Below are 22,009 nucleotides of genomic sequence, written 5' to 3'. Positions count from 1 at the left end.
TGCAGGTTAGGTTAACTGGTGACTCTAAATTGACTAAGTGTGAATGGTTGTCTGTGTCTGTGTCAGCCCTGTGATGACCTGGCGACTTGTCCAGGGTGTACCCCGCCTTTCGCCCGTAGTCAGCTGTTCTACAGGGTTGCTTGCCTGCGACCCTGTAGAACAGGATAAAGCAGCTACAGATAATGAGATGAGAGATGACTCATACAGAATGTTCCTGTTGATCCTTTCACATCAAATCTGTTGTTAGCAGACATTTTCAGTGCAAAACTAAAGTTTTCACTGCTTACACATAGTCAAATAAGCTGATAAAGGAAAAATACTGCATGGAAAATATTACATTTTGATAAATAGCACCTAAAATTTAAAAATGCTACAAACAAAAAATGGCCCCAAAAATAATCAAATTCCCTGATTTTGTGTGCCTGGAATAGACTTTTTAGAATTCCATGATCAGTGGGAAGGGAAAGCCATGGCCTAATGGTTAGGGAAGCAATTTTGGGACCAAAAGGTTACTGGTTTGATTCCGTGGGCCACCAGGAATGGCTGAAGTGCCCTTGATCAAGGCACCTAACCCCAGCTGCTCTGGGTATGTTGTACGTCGCTCTGGATAAGAGCGTCTGCTAAATGCATGTAATGTAATGTGTGTATGATGCACAACAGTGGATGTCTCATCCTGGGTGTATTCTCACCTCAAGCCAATAGGCTCTGGATCCACCATGACCCTAATCAGGATACAGTGCTTACTAGAGTAAGTGTGAATGCATTTTAAGTTTTGCTCCTTTAAAGACACATGGCCATTGAGGCCCATTATATTCTAGGCCTGCTACCATGATATTAGGGAATACTTTTGGGAGAACAAGTCATTTATTGAGCATGAAATCTAATCAGTCAGGTTGACTGTTGCTGAAGCAGTATTGCTCAATTTTACACAGGTATCCAGCCTAACATCTTTCAACACCACTGAAGACTAAAGCCTAGGCCTAACACTATCAGGTTTGAGTATATTGGTGTGTTTATGGCCAAGGAGGAGTGTTTTTGAAATTGGTTATGGGAGCATAGTATGAAATAGGCTGGGTAAATAGAATTACGGTAGACTAGCTGTCCCCTGTGCTACTCTTTCTGATGGACAGGTCTGAAAACGAGACCTGATAGATATTAAAATACCTTTTGTCTTGTTTTTATTTTATTAAGCTGCCTTTTTGGCTACAGTGACCGTATTATCTGAGTCTTGGCTGTCTATGTTCTCCTATTACAGCAAAAATTTCTATGGCAGTGTAAATACAGCTCAGCTTCATGCTTTAATGCTGCATAGCCTTCGAGACCCATTATTAATTGAGGCCATTATTCCAACATTAGGAATTCTTCTGTCTGAAGAAGTGAGGAGGCATGGGAGCTTTTAATTTCATTTGTCCTCCTGTCCTGACATGTTCTCTCCTTCCTTCGACTCTTCTTATTTGCTTGTTCTGGGCCAGCTAAAGGCAGTAACAGGTTATAATATATGTAGCTCTAGTATGGACACCTATATGTAGATGTGTTGCTGTAGGAAATACTGCAAGGTATGCTGTTTATAAAAGGAAAAAAAAACCCTGATGGAATGGGAGCTTATTGGAAACATATGTCATGGATTCCTCTCCTCGCTTCTCCTCGAGTAGAATCGGATATGAATTGGTTTTATTTATTTTAGTCCAGTTTGTTGCCGCCCACTAGTTAGTTCCTGCCATCTTATCGCCTGCTAGATGACAATCTAAGAAGGTGCTTCCTCTGAGACAGCGGACACGCAACCTCCCAACGATAGGGCAAATGGTTGCACCATTGAAGTGCTTGGCAGCCATAGATGCTGTTAATTAATTCCACATGTCACATGATTCATCAGAAATTCTCCCTAAATTGTATTTGTTATTATAGTCTCCCAGCAGAAGACCTCTGTCTTAGGATTAGCAGCCAGCATTTTGTCTTTTCCAGGTTTTTTCATCAATGTGTTCATGGTATATTTATTGTCAACAGCAAAACTGAGCTGAAGTGTTAAAATGCTACATCGTCTATAGTGTGTCCTCATTTCACTATTGCTCCCCCCACGCACACGCATACTAAAAACAGTAAAAAGAAAGGTTTGTACAAAATGCAACTTTAAAAAAATCATCACATGCCTAATCATGAGCTCATTGTGATTTATCTCAGAAACATTTGCGGATTGTCAGAATAATCTCGAATTAAATATGTATAATATAAGGAGTAAAACGCAACCGGATATGCTGTTTTAGGAAAATGATCCATGAAGGAACATTTGTTGTGGTCCAATGTGAACCGGAGTATTGTTACCACCCCAAAAATTGATTATTTTCCTTTAACAGTGTGTTCCAAAACGTTTTGTTCCTCTTATGCCACAGCAAATCACTAACTCTAACTATTTAAATTTATTAAAGGACATGTTGTACTTTTTATCCATTTATTGTTATATGTAATGTTGTGGAAGATGTGCAAAACAAGTTAGTTCCTTATATCATTTATTATATAACCGCTAGAAACCGCGGTTTCCTTGCCAGCCTCTCTCTCTCTCTCTCTCTCTCTCTCTCTCTCTCTCTCTCTCTCTCTCTCTCTTTTTTCTCTCGATTAAAATTAATAAGACACAAAATGCAGCTTGTCGCGTTGGCAAGAAACTGCAAAGCTTAAAGCCCTCTGCCCTGAAGACTAGCCTGTGGCAGAAAACCTAAAGTTACAGCTTTACCTCTAACCTTTTAAAAAGTGCTGACACTGGAGACTCCTTCCAAAGATGCCAAGTAAATATCTGATCATAGAAAACTCAAATATCCATTGTGTTCACAGTCATTTAAAAAAAAAAAAAAATCACGGGGGGCGTCGTGGCTCAGGTGGATAATGGCGCCATACCATAAATCCGGGGACCCAGGTTCGATTCCGGCCCAAGGTCATTTCCCGATCCCTCCCTGTCTCTCTCTCCCGCTCATTTCCTGTCTCTACACTGTCCTATCCAATAAAGGTGAAAAAAGCCCCAAAAAAATCTTTAAAAAAAAAAATCACAAAAGAATATGACTTTAGTGGGACTGTTTTTATTAGCTTGTCCGGCCGTAGGCCAGGCCAGAGGAGCTTATGCGATCCCACATCGTACGTCATCGTACATCCGCAGTTTACAAAAATCACTCCTCCTCCTACAGGATTGATCAGATTTTGATCAAACTCACATACACTGTTCCCCAGGTGCATGTGCATAAGTTGTCAAGACGGTGGCGCTACCTGTCATATTTACGATTTTATGGGCGTCTGAAATTTTTGCGTGACTCATTGCATTAAATGCTACTCTTCGTAAACTGCTGGGATGTTTTCACTGAAACCCACCCAGAAGACTCTAAAGACATATATTCCAACCAGGATTGTTCACCAGGTGGCGCCACCTGCCATGGATGCGGCTACACGGGTCATATGCAATTTCACAAAAATCGCTACTCCTCCTACAAGATTGATCGGATTTCAAACCTGCACACAACAACAGTGGCTGGTATGAGCTACAGCCTCATTGAGGTTATTTTTGGCATACGTTTGATTAAAGGATCAGTTGAAATCATAAAATCTCATTTTAAAACAAAAAGCCATTAGCTTTAAGTTGTACGTTCAGATTAATCTCAGCAGTCGTATGGGTGTGTCTGTGTGTTTCTTTGTATCTTCTGGTGCATTGCTTCTCTTCGGCTTCCTCTGCACTTGTAGCCTCCTCTCTTTTGACAACAATAGTTTTATGCCTGCTGTCTCACTCAAATAGCATTGCTTCTGTCTGGTCGTGTGAAAGAAAAATGAGAAGAAAGAAAGGTCTTCATGTAAACAAGCCTATGTTTTTTTTTGTTTTTTTTTTCTTTCCTGAGTGTTGCTGGTTGTGAGTGCTGCAGGATTCTTGAGGTACAGTGTTTGACCACAGTCATCTCTGACTCAAGGTCTTAGCCTGAGCTGAGTCCAGACAGAGAAAGAGGAGAGCCGTAAAGTAAGCACACTGAGGAAATACCACCGCCACTATGGTTTAATAAGGAGTTCAGACCTAATATTGCTATTTTTGGGCAAATCCAAGGAGAACCTGGCCCTGTCTCGGTGAGGTAACCAGTGATTCAGGTCAAAAGAGGACATTTTTATATGCTGTTGTGTGGGTAAGAAAACAGCTTCACTTTATGTAACAATGGTTTTTTTTTTTATTCCTTTCTTTTAAACTATTTTGTGGGATTTTGAAGGCCATCTGGTATCATTCTGTTGTCTACAAGCTGTCGAGCCATATTAATTTGTATTTTTGATCCGAAATCCATAGCAGCTGGAGTCAGCTTTGTACTTCTCTCTGTCTTCAGTCACTTGTTGGAAGTGAGCCTGTGCTGTGAGTGTGTATTGGTTTCCAGAGTACTGCAGTGTCTGCTCGTATGCTTTTCATGGTACACTTTCAAAAATTGAATGTTGGTCCAATATTCAGGGCTGTCGCGATATAAGGCTTTGGCATGCCACATGTAGAAAGACTGAGAAGGAGATTGGTCATAAGGTGCCTTATTAGCTGTGGTCAGCTGATTTGTAATGCTTGGAGTTCAAAGACGTGCAGGAGTGACATTAGAGAAGTGACGGAAAGCTAATGTGAACAAGTCACTAAAATGCTTAATGACTTCCTCGAAGACACGGTAAAGACTTGCATAACTGTCCCAGGAAACGGAATAAGTACTGTTGATTTTTTCTAGTGTTTGTTTTAGTGATCAGCCGGGAAGACAAACAAAGGGTTCGAGTCACATGCAGAAGATTCTTGGGAAGCCAGCAGAATTTTACTGGAATTGTTTTGAATTACTGGCATGTTAAGGGATTATAAACGGATACAGAATGGTGAAAAGAAGGGAAGTAATTAGAGACCACGTTGATGGGAAAGTATTTGGAGGACAAAGTGTCTCACTAGCATCAGCACACGCAGGAATCGGGAAACTGAGCGGGAAGCAGAGACGAGGAACTCTCCCTCAGCGAGCGTGCTGGTGTTGATGATCAGTAACGTGGTGGTTAATAATGAAGGCTGCCTTTATCATCACTATTGGAGTGGAACCGAGCCTGTGTACTGTGCCTTGGGCCAGTGTGGGCTGATTATGTTTGAAGCAGTGCTGTCTTTCCAGCTGCACTGCTTTAATGATGGCCCTCACATGCAGGCTGTTCACACACCCAACAGCTTCCTGTCACTGAACTGTAATAAGTCTCAGACGGGATTTTTTTATACAGTAAGTGATTCTCTGAAAATGTCCTTTTTTTAAAAAAAAAAAATCAAACCCTCCTTGGACATCAGCATCATCTAATATCTTATTGTATGTGATTATTTGTGTGTATCGACTGACTCTTTGTGTTTCTAAAGGTGCGTGGTTCTCCAGAACCGCAAGTGTGTTGGTTCAGGAATGGGAAAGCCGTGATCGCTGGTGGCCGATACTCCATGGAACAGAATGCGCGTGGAAATTTTAGTCTGGTGGTTGAAGGAGTCCAGGAAGACGATGCAGGACGTTACACCTGTGAGGCTATAAACGATGGAGGAACTCGACAGATTACTGTAGATATCATTGTGGAAGGTACTTTTTTTTTTTGGTCTTAATTTTGTTTTATGCAAATAGAGTTGCACTGCATTAGGTATCTCATAACATTTAAATGATGTGTGTTTTTGCCAAAGTTACCAAGTCAAAGACTTATGATGCCATCATACGTTTTTATGTTTATCATATTTAGAAGTGCTTTGTAGTCACCGTCAAAAATCATCCTCATGCTGGTCAATAGGTCTGTTACAGGAGGCTACTACAGCAAGAAGAGAAAATGAAGGGATTTTTTTTTTTAACATCGCTGAAAATTAAAATCATTTAGTTTGTTTACTAACTACAATGGTCCCTGGTACTGTTTTGGTGAGCTGATGTATGTGGACCTTTTATAGATGAATAGCGTTCATACCATTAAGGAATCCCTGAGTGTTTTCCAAGAACAGTCAGGCTAATGAATTTCCACATTAAGTCAGTGTTGGCCAGAGTCCCAAACTTTTTATTCATTTTATTTTAACTGAAGCAAGGCCTGATGACAGACCATCTTATCCTTCAATAACCTCTTCCGATGATACATAACTCTGTGCTATATACCAAAAAAAAAAAAAAAGAATGAGCAACAGGACAACTTATTCCTCTTCACTTAGAGGTTATGGCTACTATAGACTTTGCCTTAACTGACCCGTCACAGTTGCAAACCCCAATGTCAAGTAACACAAAGGTTCAGATATTTGGATTCTGCTGTAATTTCCAGCCCCTGTGTGCACGCGGTGTTCAGTACCAACGGCTCGTCTCTGTCATTGATGACAAATTAGCCAGTAGACCATAATTACAGAAGAAAATTGTCAAAAGGAAATGGCATATTTTCAAAACCAACATTTCTGCCTATCCCGCTTGAGGACTCGGAGCATTCTTGTTCTTCCACGTCCTCTTGTATTTACATCCACATTCCTGCACAAATAGTCCAACAGCTGTGTGTGCTTCTGCTTACAGAATACTCTTCATACTGACTTTACATTAGCCATGAAATGGAGGCATGGCATTCCAAGTTTATATCCTGCATCAGTGTAAATACAAGCACTGCCTCTGGACAACATCTGTATTCGTTTATGAATCATAAACACTAAAGCTCCTTAGATGTACTGAATGCAATGGGAAGAATATACGGTGATGCACGGCTTCTGTATCTGGTAGCTAACAATGTTCTTGAGGTCAGTTTGGGAGGAACAGAAATGAGGGAAAGAGGCTACCTCGCTGCTGAGGTGTGTGTGTGTGTGTGTGTGTGTTTTCTATGCAATTGATATTTTTCATCTGTCGTACAGATAATGCAGTCAAGAAATACAGCCTTCCCTCAGCCAGTAAACCAGGGTAAGGATTCAGTTCTTTTTATATCTTGTAAGCATGTGTGAGGTTTGCGCTTATACTCCATTTGACCAGTATTGTGCATGTGAACAGAGACTAAAAGTTCATATTGAGCTTTGGGATTTTTCTTTTCCTACATTCTGTTCTCCTTGCATGAGAAAATCACCCAATTAACTTTTGAGAAGAATTTTCAATCCTGTATGACAGCATGCTGTGAAAGGACAAAGGAAATTTAGCATATTGCATATTTATGGGGGAAGTCATGGCCTGCAGGTTAGAGAAGCAGCCTTGGGCCCAAAGGGTTGCCGGTTCAATTCCCAGCACCAACAGCAGGGGCATCAGAAGCATTTTTAATGGGGGGGACACACTGGCGGGGGTCTGGGGGTCCTCCCCCAGAAATTTTTTTTTTTTTTTAAGATTTTTTTTGGGCTTTTTCACCTTTATTGGATAGGATAGTGTAGAGACAGGAAATGAGCAGGAGAGAGAGACAGGGAGGGATCGGGAAATGACCTCGGGTCGGAATCGAACCCGGGTTCCCGGATTTATGGTATGGCGCCTTACCCACCTGAGCCACGATGCCCCCAATTTTTTAATTAATTAGATGCCATTTCCTGCATTCTGGTGTATTTTTAACAGGTTGTTAAACACCTAATTTTACCTACAAAAGTCACTTAATTCGATGACTATTTTAGAGACTCAACAATAAGTCCTCATTTAACTAGTCCATATATTTATCAGCCTGTTTTTAAACCCACTGCTCTGCCTAAGATAATGAGATGAATGTGACACAATTTATCGCCAACAATGACTTTATGGGTGCATTTTACTTTCTATTTTGTGTTTCCTTTTTTATTTAGTTTTAGATGTAACACAACATGCCACTGGGCCAAGCAATAGTGACACTCAACTGTATGTTTAAAAATAAGAATATTCATAATTTCACACAATGAACAGGCATGACATGGCATCATGCAGTCTTCATAACACAAAATCACACTGGGTCAAGCAATGACACATAAAAGAGAACTTCACACAATGAACAAGTGCAGTTTTGTCAACCTACATGCAATGGTGGTACTACAGTAACATTTACAGATGAGTATAACAAATAGATTTATAGCTATAACTCCTTCTTACATTGGTGCCACCACAATTTCTACCACTTCGTAACGTTTATCCCCCTTTTCCTTCACAATCCACCTGGAATAACATCCATCTCTCTCCATTACTTTCCTTTCTACTGTTCCTTCCCCATACACTGATTTCCCATGTTACTTTCCAGAAAACTGGCAAAGACCAGACAAAACAAGTTCTTCAAATCACAACAGGGAATCAATAAATATCATCAGAGCAGACTTGACCTCATTCTTGGCATTACAATAAAGCAGGCCTACTGGGTTTGAATTAAATGATAGCTAACATTAAGCTAGCTGATACATCTCCTAACACTGACTAGGCAGCTAACTGCACTAACATTTCCATTGGGACAAAAAAAAACAAAACCCTGTCCTGTGGGGAAATTTTGACTGACTTTCCGCTTCTTTGTAAAGAATTTCCTTATGACCATTGTGTCTGGGGAGGAAGCAAATACTGCAAACAATTCATCATCAACCAAGAATACCCCATTAGGCTAAGCTTATTTCACTGTTTAGTTGAATATTAATTTAACGTGGCCTAGGGTTAATTTTGAGGGCATATAACAAAAGAATAAGGTTTTAGCAAAAGCTAGACATTGTGAGGTGGCAATGGGGCTGACGTTACCTCCTCCACTTTTGAGCAGCCTGCACCAACGTTTCTCTGCTTGCAGAGATTCACTTCACTCGCGTGCGGTGAGTTGTTGTAGGGAACGCCGGGAAAACCCGGAGTGGATTTTCAGTGGTATGTGTATTCTCTTATCGATCAAGTGGAATGGATTCTTTCATGAAGCAATAGAAACAGCGCTGGGTGAACTAACATTTTTATGTTAAATGTGTGTGGGGGGGTCCAAACGAAGAATAATGGTGGCGACGCCCATAACCAACAGGAAAAATGTGAGGGGAGTTTAGTGAATGAACAGTACTTTCCCCTTCCCTCTGTATCATGGTTGAAGCGCCCTTGAGCAAGGCACCTAACCCCCAACTGCTCCCTGGGTGCTGTAGCATAGCTGCCCACTGCTCTGGGTATGTACGTGTGTTCAGTGCAGAGGAGGACTTTCACTGTGCTTGAGTGTACATGTGACGAATAAAGGCTTCTTATTTAGCTGTGAATTGTACAGTGACATGTCCAGTTTTGTAAGCATGGCAGGAGCACACTATAAGGCATGGCACCATTTATTGTGGCTACTCCCTCATAGAGGCGAAGCGAGGCAGTAGCCACTATGTCATCCTATTGACCCTTCCCACTCACGTGACCTTCGTAAACGCGACCGCCATTTTGGACATGAAGAAATAACGGTTTATGGCACAGACCCTTTCGCTTCTCGCTCATCTAGCTGCTACAATGACTGCTTAGACTGCAACAATAATACCTAACACACATTTAAGTATCCGTCGTAAAGACGTGAAACTCGTCGAGTGACGAGTGTGTTCATTGATAAGCTAACACAATCTAAAAGTAGACATACCATCACACTGCCCTGGCGCTGTGTACAGTTTACCTTCTATGGTTTGTGCACTCACTATTTGCCATTACTTTCTCCAACCCAGTGTTCGAACTATGCCGATATTTTCGGGGGGTCCCTTTTTTTCCCTTGGGGGGGTGCTTGCGCTTGCGCTTGTCTCAGAGCGCAGATCTCCAAACACATGAGAAGCCTATCTTACGCACATATCACGCGGACTCCACACACGCATCGTGTCTGAAGTCATAACTCATCAGGGGAAATCGTGTGCGCATTGGCATGTTCAAAAAACAACCTCGCGTCAGCAATGATACCACACGCAAGAAAAAAAAAAAACAGTCAGGCTACTCAACACATCTGATCCACAGCAGCACCAAAGCATCACTGGAAATCATGTCAACAACCAATCTTCCATTTCAACACGCGTCAACAAACACAAATGGCACCACAAACATGAACGAATCGGTCAGGCTACCGATTCCAAACCCACAGCAGACGAATAATTAAATGCAGCTTACCTTAAAGCAGAATCGACCACAAAGGAAGTGTGTTGACACTGTTGGCACACTTCCTTTCTACTAGTTTGTGTCCCCAACCTGGCAGCAGCAGTCGTTGTCATATCGGTTTATTTTATCTTTGATGTAAACACAACACCTCGGATATGCAAATGCTTCCCGTTACACACGATTGCTATGTCAATAAACATCATTTTGCCAATATTTTAGAGACCATCCATCTTCTCCGTCGGTCAGCATCTGTCGGGATCCGATAAAATGATAAATCTTGCCTTGTGTGTTGATGGTTACTACATCCAGGTGCACAACAATATAATGGCATGATGGAAGTCTTGCTGAAAGTAAAAACTTTCTTTGATGGCTATATTCCTTTCGATGCTTCGCCGTCGTTCCTTGTTGTTGGCTGTGGTAGACTACTGGTAGTTCATGTCCAAAATGGCAGCCGCATTTGTCGTGACGTCACGTGGGATGGGTCTTTAGTAAGAATGAGTGTAACAATAGCACACTGCGCATATGCATAAGCATTACAATCACCAGAACGGCGACTCGTGATCTCGTGATACGAACAGTTGATCTCGCGTTATCAAAGGTACACAAGAACGAGTGGCAAAGCCACTATATCATCGTGTTGTAAGAATGAGCGTAACAATAGCAAAACTTCATAACCAATCAGCACTTATCCTGATCAAGTTTGATTGCCCATTCTACTTCTTGATAAACTTCGGAACCAATCAGAACCAGAAACGAAATTAAACTAACTAGATACCACTGCATGGTATGGGGTCCTCTTTTATTGACGTTGCTGTTGTTTCACAAATATTTGATATGCCGTTATACTAAAATTTAGTACTTACACTTATTAGTATACCACCAGAATTTTTTATACTGTTGTTAAAAGTATAATTGGTCAAACTTCTGCTATTCGCTTTAATTTTTTGATTTTATTTTTTATTTTAGAGTCTTAACACTACACTTGTGAAACAAAATGTGCTCATTAGTACTAAATAATGCTTCTCAGACAATTCATGAACAAGTGCTTTCTTACTATTTTGAGAATGGATCTAGTTCACAGCAATGTATTTTGAACAAAACACAGTAAACAAAATTGGTAACCAGAGTACTACAAGCCCTGATGCTGCTCACAGCTTGGTGATGCTTACAAGAGATGAGGCGAGTATCATTGATAACATGTATATGTGCTATATTTACTGTATGGACATGGTATCAGAAAACAATTTTATTTATAAGCAGTAGCCACATATACCCAAAGAGTACCTATTTTTTATATATAAGGCAAGGTTGCGTAGGAGTAATAGACCTCTCAAAGCTCGACCCATGTGTTCAGATCATCAAGGTGGCATTTGCCACAAAGGTGGACATCATGTTGACATTCATAATATCCGAGTGTAATTTTCTTATGAATATATATATATATATATATATATATATATATATATATATATATATATATATATATATCACAGTGCTGATGAATCGTCAAATCTGATTGGTCAGAAGATGGTTTATTTTCTAGAACAGCTGCTCTGATCGCAGTGCTGGCTACAAGCCGGTTCTGGTTTATACCGATGTGCATGTTCTAATACGTTATCGTTTCTATAGTAACAAATGACACTGAAGGTTGCGTCATGGTTGTTCCATGTAAAAAAAAAATTTTTTTAAAGGATGAAGTATTCTGTGAGGATATATTTATTTAGTATTTTTAGAAGGAGACTCCCATGTCAGTGCTCTAACAATCAGAAATAAAACTGCAATTTTAAAGGTAGACTGCCTTTCAGATTTTTCAGGTTTAGGTCATAAAAAGAATTTTCCCTGACAGCCAATTATTTTTGTTTAGTGGACCGAAAACTACTTAATTCGAATCACAGACTTCCAATTTTATTAGGTTTTTTAATAGCACAATTAAATTTTTTTTTCTTGCTTCACCGTGACCCAATTCAAGATACTACGTCATACACCACATGGTGGGCTTTCCCCATTTGCGCAAGGCATTGTGGGATACAAATTTGAAACAGGAGAGAAAAATGGAGGATGCGAATAAAACATGAAAGACCGACTACAGTAACGGAAAGTGAGAAGAAAAGACATTATGTTGCGAAGGAAAGGAAACGCAGGACCAAACTAATAAATATCGGCGGTCAGCGAGCACCTCGGTGCAATCAGCTGTTCGTTTAGCACCAGAATGATGGAACTGTCAGTGCACGGTCAAGGTAAACCTGTAGATGGCAGTAATGCAACACTGTGGATGCCAGCTGCCGTAAAACCCAAAAGAGGAAGGAAAAGAAGAAGGTGAACCTGCGCATGTGCACATGAACTTCCTCTGTCTGCTTGACTGCGTGACACGAGCGATTTCATGCGCATTATTTGCTCAGGAATCCCCTCAAATTAAATAACTTCCCAGTCACAGAATGGCCTGGTTTTTTTTTTTTTTTTGGAGATATTGCAGAAATAAACATATCACAATGACCAGATTTCAGAGGGAATTAAGTTTCACCGATTTTATGAAATCAAAAGGTTGTCTAGCTTTAAGTTTTTGGATACAGGAAAGGCTGTAAGTGAATTGTACGTTTTTTGCATCCTTGACTTCAAGAGATAGGAAAAAAGAGAGGTTAGTGATGTGTTGCATTCACAGCATGAAATGCAACTATAAATGGATAAAAAGTACACTATGATGTTCCGTCCATCCATCCATTATCTGTAGCCGCTTATCCTGTACAGGGTTGCGGGCAAGCTGGAGCCTATCCCAGCTGACTATGGGTGAAAGGCGGGGTACACCCTGGACAAGTCGCCAGGTTATCGCAGGGCTGACACATAGAGACAAACAATCATTCACACTCACATTCACACCTACGGTCTATTTTGAGCCACCAATTAGCTTAACCTGCATGTCTTTGGACTGTGGGGGAAACCGGAGCACCCGGAGGAAACCCACGCGGACACGAGGAGAACATGCAAACTCCACACAGAAAGATCCCCGTCGGCCACTGGGCTCGAACCCAGAACCTTCTTGCTGTGAGGCGACAGCGCTAACCACTACACCACCGTGCCGGCCCACTATGATGTTCTTTAATAAAAATAATTTTTTTTTAAAACCTTCAGGATGGCATCACCCCATCTTGCTATGGATTATTTTCCTATAATGGCACACTCTGCCGTGTTTTATTCCTTATTATGTCACTCACATACAGTACATACTGTTACACTTGCATTCCAGCAGGTTATCAGTTTAATGAAAAGTAATCAGATTTGCAGACTCCATAGACAGCCATTGCTGTAATTAAAAATAGCCAAATAGTATTGATATGGGGCGGCACGGTGGTGTAGTGGTTAGCGCTGTCGCCTCACAGCAAGAAGGTCCTGGGTTCGAGCCCCGGGGCCGGCGAGGGCCTTTCTGTGTGGAGTTTGCATGTTCTCCCCGTGTCCGCGTGGGTTTCCTCCGGGTGCTCCGGTTTCCCCCACAGTCCAAAGACATGCAGGTTAGGTTAACTGGTGACCCTAAATTGAGCGTAGGTGTGAATGTGAGTGTGAATGGTTGTCTGTGTCTATGTGTCAGCCCTGTGATGACCTGGCGACTTGTCCAGGGTGTACCCCGCCTTTCGCCCGTAGTCAGCTGGGATAGGCTCCAGCTTGCCTGCAACCCTGTAGAAGGATAAAGTGGCTAGAGATAATGAGATGAGATGAGTATTGATATGGAAATTACTGATGATTTTGCTTCTGTGATGTTTTGACTCTAGGGGTCGGTTAGGGCTCCCTGCAGTGGAGAACAGACCCAGCATCTGGGGTGAAAGTCCTCCAAAGTTTATAACCAAACCTTCCCGCCTCTACTTGAAAGTTGGGCAGACTGGCAAGTTCTCAGTGAAGATTACAGGACGTCCGCAACCACGGATCCAGTGGTTTAAGGTAAAAGCACAGAATCCGTTGTCTCAACCTAACCTTAGACTGAAAAGAAAAACTCATTCTATTCAATTTCTCTCTGGACGGGCTGTTGCAGGGTGATGATGAGCTCCAGAGTTCAGATCGTTACAGCATGTTTGAGAGGTCGGGGCTGCACTTCCTCGAGATCCACCTTGCATATGCAGATGATGCTGGGATGTACACCTGCCTGCTGGCCAACAGTGCGGGCAAAGCCTCTGCTACAACAGAACTCATTGTTCAAGGTACAAACATTTTTGTAACTGATCTTCTCCTTCAGCTGGATGAAACCATTATGGTATCACATTGAATGTGAGAAGCAAAGCCAAGCTGCACATTTGTGAGGTATCTTTTTAGTGGTATTTTAATATGATATTACTTTACCTAATTTTTGGCGCTTTATACTGCATTTTTGTCATTCCATTCAGGTTCGGGCACAGACATCGACGTGTGAGTACATTTCAACACTAACTTCACATTTTATCCATCAAAATATTATTATGATATAATATTACATGTTTGCTCAAAGATTTGAAGTTTATCTTCAAGTGGTGAAATATTTTCCAACACGAGAAGATAAGCTTCATTTCTTCACACCACCATGTAACGTTCTTTATATTATATGGACACATCCACAAAGAAATATGCAAGTCAATCAAAAGGATTTTACTTTTGAACGGGGTCACCATTTTAACAACGCACGTCAAGTCAGCAGGAAAACACTGGGAGTGACATCATCGGCGTGAAAGATCGGAAATTATTAGACACACGGGACACTTTTTCAATGGAATAAAAACGTGTTCTGTTCCCTTCTAGCGGGTTTCTTTCATTTGGTTTGATAGCATGCAGCATTATTAGCCTATTGCTTATCCTACATGTATTATGTCACTCTGCCCAATTGAGAATGAGCGTTGAATATGGTTTGCGATATTACATGGTTGGTCAAGACAACATGACGTCGCATGTCGGAGCTGATGCAAATATCCAGTGAGAGAGTTTTCTGCTGCGCATGCACAGAAGCATTTCTTTGTTCGCCGGCGGCGCCTGAAGTAAACTGTTGCAGTGAATTGAAAATGCCATAAAATATGTATTACACGTAAAACTTCTGTGCTAGTGAGTGACTGTGACAATTTGTAAACGCACTTTTTTTGTAAAACCTATAATTGTTCCATCGAATGTGTATGTAGTATAATAATAATAATAATAATAATAATAATATTGTCTGGCTTTTTTTCACGGCCTGTCAGATATATTCCATTCACCTAGCACGATATTGAACTCATCTTCACCTCATGCTAGCTGAATGGAATATATCCAATAGACCACTCACTACCAGCCAATAGTATTTAAATAGGTCACTCAGATCCGTGATGTAGTTCGTATGAAAAATGCGAGTTTTTCAACACGAGAAGATAAACTTCATATCTTCAAGCCAGTATGTGATGTTCTTTTTATTATATAGACACGTTCACAAACAAGAAGTACCCAAATTTATAAAAATTATTCATTGATTTTATACACACACACACACACACACACACACACACACACACACAAAATATATATATATATATATATATATATATATATATATATATATATATATATATATAATATAAAAATGTGTGTTGTTTGTGTGTGTGTAAAATATAATGTGTGTGTCTCATCTCATTATCTCTAGCCGCTTTATCCTGTTCTACAGGGTCGCAGGCAAGCTGGAGCCTATCCCAGCTGACTACGGGCGAAAGGCGGGGTACACCCTGGACAAGTCGCCAGGTCATCACAGGGCTGACACATAGACACAGACAACCATTCACACTCACATTCACACCTACGGTCAATTTAGAGCCACCAGTTAACCTAACCTGCATGTCTTTGGACTGTGGGGGAAACCGGAGCACCCGGAGGAAACCCACGCGGACACGGGGAGAACATGCAAACTCCACACAGAAAGGCCCTCGCCGGCCACAGGGCTCAAACCCGGACCTTCTTGCTGTGAGGCGACAGCGCTGACCACTACACCACCGTGCCGCCCTAATGTGTGTGTATCCCAGTCAAATGTTTGGACACACCTACTCATTTATAGGTTTTTCTGTATTTTGACCATTTTGTACATTGTAGAACAATAACTTTGAAATAGCATGTGGTAAATAAAGTATTTTTTTTTTTAAATCAGTTTCATATTTTAGATTCTTCAAAGTAGCCACTTATTTACCTCAATGACGCTTTGAACTCTATTGGCATTATCTTCATCAGCTTCATGAAGTAGTCACCTGGAATGCTTTTCAATTAACATATGTGCCTCGTCAAAAGCTAATTAGTGCAATTTCTTGCCTTATTAATGCATTTGAGATCAAACAGTAAATAGTAAATAATAAAAATACAGTAAATAGCCCTATTCCACAACTGTAGTAATCCATACTATGTCAAGAACCGCTCAACTAAGTAAAGAGAAACGACATCCATCATTACTTTAAGACATGGCATGTCTTTTAATTAATAAAAATAAACAATAACCATTGAATTAGAAGGCATGTAAAAACTTTTGACCGGTACTGTATATGTATGCATGTATATGTATATATGTGTGTAGTTATATTTAATGTCTTAAGTAAATATTGTAAAATATTTGTTCTTTACTGTACAGATTCTTTAGGCATTGTGTATGTTTAGTCTGTTGGGTTGGTTTGCATTGGACTGTTGCTTATTTTTCTCCAAACAGCAGCAAATCTTCAAGTAATGATCTCCCAAAGATGGCTGCCACTACTGCAGTTGAGCATAAAAGTAATGGCCTTATCGATGGTCAAAAATCCGCCAACACATCCGCACGTAATTCAATCACAGATACCCACACAGCAGCCAGTACCACCACAACAGCCAAAGACAGCCCAGCAACCAGGCCAGAAGTTTGTAAAAGCACTGTAACATCAGCCCCACAGACCTCTACTGAATCAAAAGATGGGAGGCTACCAGCAAGTCAACAGAGGTCATCTACCTCCATAACCATTAGGAGTCAACAGGCCAAGAAAAGCAGTTTCGAGTCCAGCACCAAGGTGACAGAGCAGGTTATGCAGAAGAAAGATCCAGAGAGTATCAGATCTTCAGGGAGGAATGTGGTTCCTGCAGTGACTGAGTCCAGCAGAGAGACAACAAGGATGATTAGAGAGAGTCGTGTTGAGGCTCTGGGAAGTCCGCCCAGCTTTGATTTACAGCCTCAAAGCCAGGAGGTCACACAAGGAAGTAAAGTGACATTCAAATGCCAGGGTAAGCGTGGTCAACTTATCATTTTCTGTTCCGTTAACTCTAATGTTTGGATTCACTAAACATGAGCTAGCAATGGCTCAGACCATCATTTTGTAAAGCAATTGTTAAAGGTTCTAAATGTTCACACGGTGAGTACAAATAACACATCTAGGTCATGTGACCTAAGATTAGGGGGTTTTGTTTATTTTTTTTCTTATTCACGAAGCCAACCATATGTTAAAGTCAAAAAACAGAGTTTGACTTAAATTGAACATAAAATTAATGCCTAGATTTGATGCCTTTACTTTGGAATAAAAAACTACAGTAGTGAGGGTTTTATAAAATCTTCAATTTCACATGGGTTTATTATATTGGCAAGTGTGTGTGTGTGTGTGTGTGTGTCCTCAGTGTCCGGTTGGCCGGTGCCCGCTGTTAGCTGGGTTAAAGACGGTGCTGTGCTCAGACTCCGAGCAGGTATCAGCACTCAGCAGGAGGACAGTCTGCATCTGCTGTGTGTGGAAAATGTGCAGAAAACAGATGCAGGACAGTACAGCTGTACCGCCACAAACAGCAAGGGGAAAGCTACCTGCAGATGGACTCTTTCCGTAAAAAGTGTGTACATCTGATTGATGGTATATAGAAGAGTTCCTCAGATCTCCTTGTATCCATGTGGGTTTTCTCCCTCCTCGCAAAAGACATGCCGTTAGGAAGATTGGGAACTCGAGTGTTCCTAGGGGGGCGTGTGTGTGTGCACGCGCATGTGTGTTTCTCTGTGCATGTGTATGTCTGTCTGTTATTGTGTTTGTGTGTCTGTCACAGTGTTGTAGTCGAGTCACTAAACCTCGAGTCTGAGTCCAGTCTCGAGTCCCCAGTGTTCAAGTCCAAGTCTCGTCTCATCTCATCTCATTATCTCTAGCCGCTTTATCCTGTTCTACAGGGTCGCAGGCAAGCTGGAGCCTATCCCAGCTGACTACGGGCGGGGTACACCCTGGACAAGTCGCCAGGTCATCACAGGGCTGACACATAGACACAGACAACCATTCACATTCACACCTACGGTTAATTTAGAGTCACCAGTTAACCTAACCTGCATGTCTTTGGACTGTGGGGGAAACCGGAGCACCCGGAGGAAACCCACGCGGATACGGGGAGAACATGCAAACTCCACACAGAAAGGCCCTCACCGGCCACGGGGCTCGAACCCAGGACCTTCTTGCTGTGAGGCGACAGTGCTAACCACTACGCCACCGTGCCGCCTCAAGTCCAAGTCATTAAAGAAAATTTCCAACCGCACCATTTGACGGTGGCTGTTGCTGCCTTTATGTGAAAGCGTCTCTGCTACTGTGTTGGACTAACGTTACTGCCTGACTGCCCTGTTTTAGTTCATAGATTACAGATAAAAAGCTTGTTCATCGCTCAGCAAGCCCCGCCCACTATCAACAGAGCAAATAACATGAGAGAGGGTTAACACTAGCTAGTTCATCGCTCTGCAAGCCCTGCTATCAATAGAGCAATGAACACAGTGCAGTGGGTGGAGTCTTCTCTGGGTGGAGCCTTACTAAATGACGATTGAAGTTCGAGGTTGTCCCCGTCGTCTCCTCGATAGTTCTTCTACATATGGAACACATGGCAGTGCATTTTTTTCCCCACTGCACGAGGAGTCTGTATAAGCAAAGCACACAGTCCCAGGGTCGTTCTCTCCAGGCGTTTTAGCACCATTAACGTTAGTTTGTTCCTGAACATGACGTATGAACAGGTGGATGTGCATTCTCTTGCACAAAATTAGTATAAAAATTGATGTAGCTATAAATATATTATGCCAGACTATTATGGCATGTTACAAAAAAAAAGAAAAAATCCGAGTCCTCATCTCCAATTTACGAGTCTGAATGCAGTTAATGCACGAATCCAAGTCATCAGTGCTCAAGTCCAAGTCAAGTCATGAGTCCTTAAAATTAGGGCACAGGTCGGACTCGAGTACTACAAGCTTGGTTTGTCATTGTGTCTGTCTGTCTGTCTGTCTGTCTGTCTGTGTCATCTGTCTGTCGTTGTTTGCGTGTCTGTCTCTCTCGGTCATTCTATGTCTGTCTGTCTCTTTGTCATTCTGTGTCTGTCATTGTGTTTATCTGTCTGTCTGTCTGTCATTGTGTTTGTGTGTCTGCGTCTCCCTATTCCCATTTGTACAGTATTCCCTGGGTGGGCTCTGAATTCACTGCCACCCTGACCAGGATAAAGTGATTACTGAAGATAAATGACTGAATGAATGAATGAATGAATGAATGAACAGTGTCGTATTCCATTTCACATTAAATGCTATGAGATGGAGGGCGAAGAGTATAATGGCCACAGCGGGCCAGAAACATGCTCATGTGTGTTTAAACCTTGGTGGAGTTCAAATATGAAAGTATATTGTTTTTGGATTGGTGTACTATACTCTAAACCCTTGTAGAGTGTTTCTCTGAGAAGGATGGAGAGAGGAACGGAGAGAAGGGCATGGCTGCTTGCTCAGCAATAATTGCGATGAAATTGCCTGAGAGAGAAATTGGATGAGGTTTTAATGTAAGGGCTGGAAAGTCGGCTGAATTGATGTCAAAGGCGTGCGCTATACGCTTTATTTGAGAGCTGTTTGACAAAATAAAGGCCTGGTTTCTTTTAGCATAATCTGACCACATGCCTCAGTTAGCTCATGTGCTTTATTTTCATATCTCGCACTGATCCCAGGTTATATCTCATACTTGGGGGAGTTGTTTCAGTGGCTTTTTTTCCATCACGTTTGGATTTTGAGAAGCATCAGAGCAATCCTGCCACCTTCTGGTGAATGTGATGGTTCTGCTTTGGACTTCTTTGATAACACTGCCTGTGTGTGTGTGTCTACGCGTGTGTGAGTATAGGCCTGCGTTTAGAAGGGAAGGCTCCAGTGTTCAGCAGTGCTCTAAAAGGCTGTACAATAACAGAGGGACAGAACATCAGTCTGCAGTGCTCAGTGGAGGCCAGACCACAACCCACAATCTCCTGGCTGCTCAATGGTAAGAAGTTACTGCACGTGTGTAAAATTCATAGGAAAAAAATCAATAGGCCATGACTTTAATTTTGAGATCCACTAGCTGTATAGATTATTCAAGTTTACTGATTTAGTACACTTTCTTGCCAACAGAGGGCAACAGTGTCACTATATTACCTACATTCTTCTCACATCCAATGGCAGTCGTCTTCGTAGTTCAGAAATTTGCACGTCTACAGGCACAGTGGGGGGTTAAGAATATTTGAAACCGCTGGATGTTTTCAAGGCAGAAGGTCTGCTCCTGCCGCAGCTCCGTGCAGGAAAACTATAACTCAAGCCAAACCACAAATAGTAGGGGTGTGTGTGTGTGTGTGTGTGTGTGTGTGTGTGTGTGTGTGTGTGTGTGTGTGAACTCCACCTCAGCTCTGTTAGCATGTTTGGTGCCTGTCTAACCCCAGGTGGACATAACTATGTGCACCAGTCAACAAGTTGTGTTTATTTACAGACTTGAACTGCTCTCCAGGTGATGGTCTGTGTGAAAGACAAATCATGGAAGAGATGGGCAATGTTTTAACCCTTTGAGTTGGTTTTTTTTTTGTCTTTTATGTTTCAGAATAAAAGAAATTCAAATGGCATGGATTTGTAAACTATTTAAAAATTTATGGCATTTAAAAATTTGCAGCACGGTGATGTCTAACACCTCACAGCAAGAAGGTTCTGGGTTCGAGCCCAGTGGCCGGCGAGAGCCTTTCTGTATGGAGTTTGCATGTTCTCCCCGAGTCTGCGTGGGTTTCCTCTGGGTGCTCCGGTTTCCCCCACAGTCCAAAGACATGCAGGTTGGGCTAATTGGTGACTCTAAATTAACTGTAGGTGTGAGTGTGAATGGTTGTTTGTCTCTATGTGTCAGCCCGGTGATGAACTGGTGACTTGTCCAGGGTGTACCCCACCTCTCACCCATAGTCAGCTGGGATAGGCTCCAGCTTGCCCACGATCCTGTACAGGATAAGTGGCTACAGATAATGGATGGATGGACATTACCAGCGTCAACTTTAGATATTGTAAATTTTTCAGCAAGGTCAAAACACTTTGATAAAGGCTTTTGGTTGAAATTTGTTTGTATGACAAAGTAGTACACTGTGCAAATAGTGAATTTAATTTCAGAATCTAAATGTATTTCATAATCGGTAGTTTTCACTTCAAATTAAATGATTTTTCCAAACAAATATTTTGGAGACGTAACTGACAAGTTCTCAGCCTGACTGGGAACTTTAATAACAAGCTCCTTCATGAAGCTGCTTGAAATGATGTCAAAGCCTTGTGCAAAGCTTTATCTGGAATACTCATCTCATCTCATTATCTCTAGCCACTTTATCCTGTTCTACAGGGTCGCAGGCAAGCTGGAGCCTATCCCAGCTGACTACGGGCGAAAGGCGGGGTACACCCTGGACAAGTCGCCAGGTCATCACAGGGCTGACACATAGACACAGACAACCATTCACACTCACATTCACACCTACGGTCAATTTAGAGTCACCAGTTAACCTAACCTGCATGTCTTTGGACTGTGGGGGAAACCGGAGCACCCGGAGGAAACCCACGCAGACACGAGGAGAACATGCAAACTCCGCACAGAAAGGCCCTCGCCGGCCACGGGGCTCGAACCCAGACCTTCTTGCTGTGAGGCGACAGCGCTAACCACTACACCACCGTGCCACCCTATTTGGAATACTTTTAATGTAAAATATAAAATGGTGGGCGGCACGGTGGTGTAGTGGTTAGTGCTGTCACCACAGCAAGAAGGTTCTGGGTTCGAGCCCAGTAGCTGACGAGGGCC

General features: G+C 41.9%; 1 protein-coding gene across 6 annotated transcripts in view; it reads left to right on the top strand.

Moving 5' to 3' along the window:
* Nucleotides 1-22,009, top strand: part of mylka (myosin, light chain kinase a) — a 150,963-nt gene that overhangs the window by 56,367 nt on the left and 72,587 nt on the right. For 5 of the 6 annotated variants that reach the window (XM_060929983.1, XM_060929984.1, XM_060929986.1 and 2 more), the window contains exons 3-10: nt 5,363-5,570; nt 6,851-6,896; nt 13,754-13,919; nt 14,011-14,176; nt 14,360-14,381; nt 16,654-17,195; nt 17,583-17,786; nt 20,066-20,200. In XM_060929983.1, the coding sequence (XP_060785966.1) occupies nt 5,363-5,570; nt 6,851-6,896; nt 13,754-13,919; nt 14,011-14,176; nt 14,360-14,381; nt 16,654-17,195; nt 17,583-17,786; nt 20,066-20,200 (1,489 nt within the window). The remainder of the gene's footprint in view (nt 1-5,362; nt 5,571-6,850; nt 6,897-13,753; nt 13,920-14,010; nt 14,177-14,359; nt 14,382-16,653; nt 17,196-17,582; nt 17,787-20,065; nt 20,201-22,009) is intronic. The other variant, XM_060929982.1, reaches the window with a different exon arrangement.

The sequence above is a fragment of the Neoarius graeffei genome, chromosome 9 (genome assembly GCF_027579695.1).
Source record: "Neoarius graeffei isolate fNeoGra1 chromosome 9, fNeoGra1.pri, whole genome shotgun sequence".
In the NCBI taxonomy this organism is placed as follows: domain Eukaryota; kingdom Metazoa; phylum Chordata; class Actinopteri; order Siluriformes; family Ariidae; genus Neoarius; species Neoarius graeffei.
Note: the sequence above shows the minus strand (reverse complement) of the source record. Positions and strands in the feature narration are given on the sequence as shown.